The sequence below is a fragment of the Echiichthys vipera genome (assembly GCF_963691815.1).
Source record: "Echiichthys vipera genome assembly, chromosome: 1".
NCBI classification, from domain to species: Eukaryota; Metazoa; Chordata; class Actinopteri; order Perciformes; family Trachinidae; genus Echiichthys; species Echiichthys vipera.
In genome coordinates, this window is record NC_139826.1 from 42,039,665 (window position 1) to 42,044,664 (window position 5,000).

A 5,000-nucleotide genomic window follows, 5' to 3' on the forward strand; every position below is an offset into this window, starting at 1 on the left:
GAGGATACAGAGTGGTGTCGTCTGCGTAGAGGCGTATATCAGGTTACTGAAGTGTGACTGAGGATACAGAGTGGTGTCGTCTGCGTAGAGGCGTATCTCAGGTTACTGAAGTGTGATTGAGGATAAAGAGTGGTGTCGTCTGCGTAGAGGCGTATCTCAGGTTACTGAAGTGTGACTGAGGAAAAAGAGTTGTGTGTCGTCTGCGTAGAGGCGTATATCAGGTTACTGAAGTGTGACTGAGGATACAGAGAGTTGTGTCGTCTGCGTAGAGGCGTATCTCAGGTTACTGAAGTGTGACTGAGGATAAAGAGTGGTGTCGTCTGCGTAGAGGCGTATCTCAGGTTACTGAAGTGTGACTGAGGATAAAGAGTGGTGTCGTCTGCGTAGAGGCGTATATCAGGTTACTGAAGTGTGACTGAGGATACAGAGTGGTGTCGTCTGCGTAGAGGCGTATATCAGGTTACTGAAGTGTGACTGAGGATAAAGAGTGGTGTCGTCTGCGTAGAGGCGTATATCAGGTTACTGAAGTGTGACTGAGGATAAAGAGTTGTGTGTCGTCTGCGTAGAGGCGTATATCAGGTTACTGAAGTGTGACTGAGGATAAAGAGTTGTGTGTCGTCTGCGTAGAGGCGTATATCAGGTTACTGAAGTGTGACTGAGGATAAAGAGTTGTGTGTCGTCTGCGTAGAGGCGTATATCAGGTTACTGAAGTGTGACTGAGGATAAAGAGTTGTGTGTCGTCTGCGTAGAGGCGTATATCAGATTACTGAAGTGTGACTGAGGATAAAGAGTTGTGTGTCGTCTGCGTAGAGGCGTATATCAGGTTACTGAAGTGTGACTGAGGATAAAGAGTGGTGTCGTCTGCATAGAGGCGTATATCAGGTTACTGAAGTGTGACTGAGGATAAAGAGAGTTGTGTCGTCTGCGTAGAGGCGTATATCAGGTTACTGAAGTGTGACTGAGGATAAAGAGTGGTGTCGTCTGCGTAGAGGCGTATATCAGGTTACTGAAGTGTGACTGAGGATAAAGAGAGTGGTGTCGTCTGCGTAGAGGCGTATATCAGGTTACTGAAGTGTGACTGAGGATAAAGAGTTGTGTGTCGTCTGCGTAGAGGCGTATATCAGGTTACTGAAGTGTGACTGAGGATACAGAGTTGTGTCGTCTGCGTAGAGGCGTATATCAGGTTACTGAAGTGTGACTGAGGATAAAGAGAGTGGTGTCGTCTGCGTAGAGGCGTATATCAGGTTACTGAAGTGTGACTGAGGATACAGAGTTGTGTCGTCTGCGTAGAGGCGTATATCAGGTTACTGAAGTGTGACTGAGGATAAAGAGTTGTGTGTCGTCTGCGTAGAGGCGTATATCAGGTTACTGAAGTGTGACTGAGGATAAAGAGAGTGGTGTCATCTGCGTAGAGGCGTATCTCAGGTTACTGAAGTGTGACTGAGGATAAAGAGTTGTGTGTCGTCTGCGTAGAGGCGTATATCAGGTTACTGAAGTGTGACTGAGGATAAAGAGTGGTGTGTCGTCTGCGTAGAGGCGTATATCAGAAGTGTTGAAACGTGAGCTCCTGTAACGAGTAGGACGTTTACTTCCTGGGGTCCAGCTGACGGATGTTCTGGATCATAAACGTCTTCTTCTCTCTGCAGCGTCAGCGGTCCGGACTCGTCTGCGGGCGGTGGTTGTGGACCCGGAGGTGGTGTTCGTGGCCAGCCTGATGAAAGCGGACGCCCCCGCCCTTGTGGCGTCCTTTCAGTGTGACGTCAGCCTTCAGGTCGAGGAGGACGGGACCCAGAACATGAGGGCCAACCTGAGGGAGCTCAGAGTCCTCGCCTGCCCCTTCATCCGTAACAAGGAGGACAAGGCCGTCACCACGGTGAGACCTTTATTCAGACTTCCTGTTCAGACTCTTAAACGTGTCGACTTCCTGTCTGTGACGCAGCTCCTTTACAAACACAGATAACGGTTTTACTAACGTGCGTTTGAAGTCCATCTGCAGCTCAGCTCGTCCTCCAGAGGGAGCGGTTTGATTTCCTCTGTTCTCATCAGCGTGACTCTGTCCAACAGGTGCTGAGGCCCTGCTCCGTCGCCCTGGAGGCCCAAACCCGCCCCAACCAACCGCTGAGCGGCTGCGTGACGGTGGAGGAGGTGATCGTTAAGGTGCGTTTGTTCGTCAGCATCTGTGATGTCACTGCTGATGTCAGTGAAGGCATCATCAGTGTGTCTTTGCCCCGCAGATCTCTCCGTTCATCCTCAACACAGTGATGACCATAACCGCCGCCATGACAGCCAAACAGAACGGCGAGCAGAGCGAGGAATCCCAGACGGACGTGGCGCTGGACCTCTGGTCCACCATGAACATCTACGACTGTAACTACTGGTTCCTGGGGGTGGACCCGGCCACCGAGGTCACCGAGAGCTTCAGAGAGCAGGACGGGAGCCGCGAGGGCGAGAGCTTCAGCGCCGAGGTCAAGGTAGGACGCGTCCGCTCCTGTAGAGAGCGTTTACTCTGAGGAGGTCCGAGTTCACCTGTTCACCAGGTGCTGTCGCCCCCTCAGGTGGTCCAGGTGACGCTAGAGTCCGGTTTGGGGCACCAGACCGTCCCTCTGCTGCTGGCCGAGTCCTCCTTCAACGGCTCCGCCAAAAACTGGTCGTCTCTGCTGCAGCTGAAGGCCGACATGACGCTGGAGGTGAGAACCTGCAACACCTGAACACGACGTTCAGAAACACCTGAACACGACGTTCTGAAACACCTGAACACGACGTTCAGAAACACCTGAACACGACGTTCTGAAACACCTGAACACGACGTTCAGAAACAACGTGTGTGTGTGTGTGTGTGTGTGTATGTGTGTGTGTGTGTCTGTGTGTGTGTGTGTGTCTGTGTGTGTGTGTGTGTGTGTGTGTGTGTGTGTGTGTGTGTGTGTGTGTGTGTGTGTGTGTGTGTCTGTGTGTGTGTGTGTGTGTGTGTGTGTGTGTCTGTGTGTGTGTGTGTGTCTGCAGGTGAACTACTTTAATGAGGTCCACGCCGTCTGGGAGCCTCTGATCGAACGGGTGGACGGCGGCAAACGCAGGTGGAACCTGGAGCTGGAGGTAAATGTGCCCGATACACACACTCCTGCAGCGTCAGCACACACACTCCTGCAGCGTCACCACACACACTCCTGCAGCGTCACCACACACACTCCTGCAGCGTCACCACACACACTCCTGCAGCGTCACCACACACACTCCTGCAGCGTCACCACACACACTCCTGCAGCGTCAGCACACACACTCCTGCAGCGTCACCACACACACTCCTGCAGCGTCACCACACACACTCCTGCAGCGTCACCACACACACACTCCTGCAGCGTCACCACACACACTCCTGCAGCGTCACCACACACACTCCTGCAGCGTCACCACACACACTCCTGCAGCGTCACCACACAGTCCTGCAGCGTCAGCACACACACTCCTGCAGCGTCACCACACACACTCCTGCAGCGTCACCACACACACTCCTGAAGCGTCACCACACACACTCCTGCAGCGTCACCACACACACTCCTGAAGCGTCACCACACACACTCCTGCAGCGTCACCACACACACTCCTGCAGCGTCAGCACACACACTCCTGAAGCGTCACCACACACACTCCTGCAGCGTCAGCACACACACTCCTGCAGCGTCACCACACACACTCCCTCAGCGTCACCACACACACTCCTGCAGCGTCACCACACACACTCCTGCAGCGTCACCACACACACTCCTGCAGCGTCACCACACACACTCCTGCAGCGTCACCACACACACACTCCTGCAGCGTCACCACACACACTCCTGCAGCGTCACCACACACACTCCTGCAGCGTCACCACACACACTCCCTCAGCGTCACCACACACACTCCTGCAGCGTCAGCACACACACTCGTGTGGAGCTCACCCTGACACTCACAGAGGAGCTGCTCCACCCTGGATCCTGTCCCAGGTCCCAGGGCGGAGGTCTCTGCCCAGCTCAGGGACCTGGGACCTGGGACCTGGGACCTGCATCTGTGTGAGGTCCTGAGAGCCCACGGGTCACGTCTGAGGACGTCTCTGAACCAGACGCCATGTTTTCCACTGAGCGCCCTTTCTCCGCTCTGATTGGTCGTATTAACCTCTCTCTGCTCTGATTGGTCGTATTAACCTCTCTCTGCTCTGATTGGTCGTATTAACCTCTCTCTGCTCTGATTGGTCGCATTAACCTCTCTCTGCTCTGATTGGTCGTATTAACCTCTCTCTGCTCTGATTGGTCGTATTAACCTTCCTCTGCTCTGATTGGTCGCATTAACCTCTCTCTGCTCTGATTGGTCGCATTAACCTCTCTCTGCTCTGATTGGTCGCATTAACCTCTCTCTGCTCTGATTGGTCGTATTAACCTCTCTCTGCTCTGATTGGTCGCATTAACCTCTCTCTGCTCTGATTGGTCGTATTAACCTCTCTCTGCTCTGATTGGTCGCATTAACCTCTCTCTGCTCTGATTGGTCGCATTAACATCTCTCTTCTCTGATTGGTCGCATTAACCTCTCTCTGCTCTGATTGGTCGTATTAACCTCTCTCTGCTCTGATTGGTCGCATTAACATCTCTCTTCTCTGATTGGTCGCATTAACCTCCCTCTGCTCTGATTGGTCGTATTAACCTTCCTCTGCTCTGATTGGTCGTATTAACCTCTCTCTGCTCTGATTGGTCGCATTAACCTCTCTCTGCTCTGATTGGTCGCATTAACCTCTCTCCGCTCTGATTGGTCGTATTAACCTCTCTCTGCTCTGATTGGTCGCATTAACCTCTCTCTGCTCTGATTGGTCGTATTAACCTCTCTCTGCTCTGATTGGTCGTATTAACCTCTCTCTGCTCTGATTGGTCGTATTAACCTCTCTCTGCTCTGATTGGTCGTATTAACCTCTCTCTGCTCTGATTGGTCGCATTAACCTCTCTCTGCTCTGATTGGTCGTATTAACCTCTCTCTGC

General features: G+C 52.8%; 1 protein-coding gene across 1 annotated transcript in view; it reads left to right on the forward strand.

Moving 5' to 3' along the window:
- The window catches only part of LOC310952405 (intermembrane lipid transfer protein VPS13C-like), a gene marked incomplete at its 5' end in the record, with an annotated part of 126,417 nt that overhangs the window by 50,183 nt on the left and 71,234 nt on the right, over window positions 1-5,000 (forward strand). Inside the window, 5 exon segments of the mRNA XM_083921017.1 lie at window positions 1,647-1,873; window positions 2,065-2,157; window positions 2,235-2,471; window positions 2,556-2,687; window positions 3,001-3,090. Coding sequence (XP_083777143.1) covers window positions 1,647-1,873; window positions 2,065-2,157; window positions 2,235-2,471; window positions 2,556-2,687; window positions 3,001-3,090 — 779 coding nt within the window.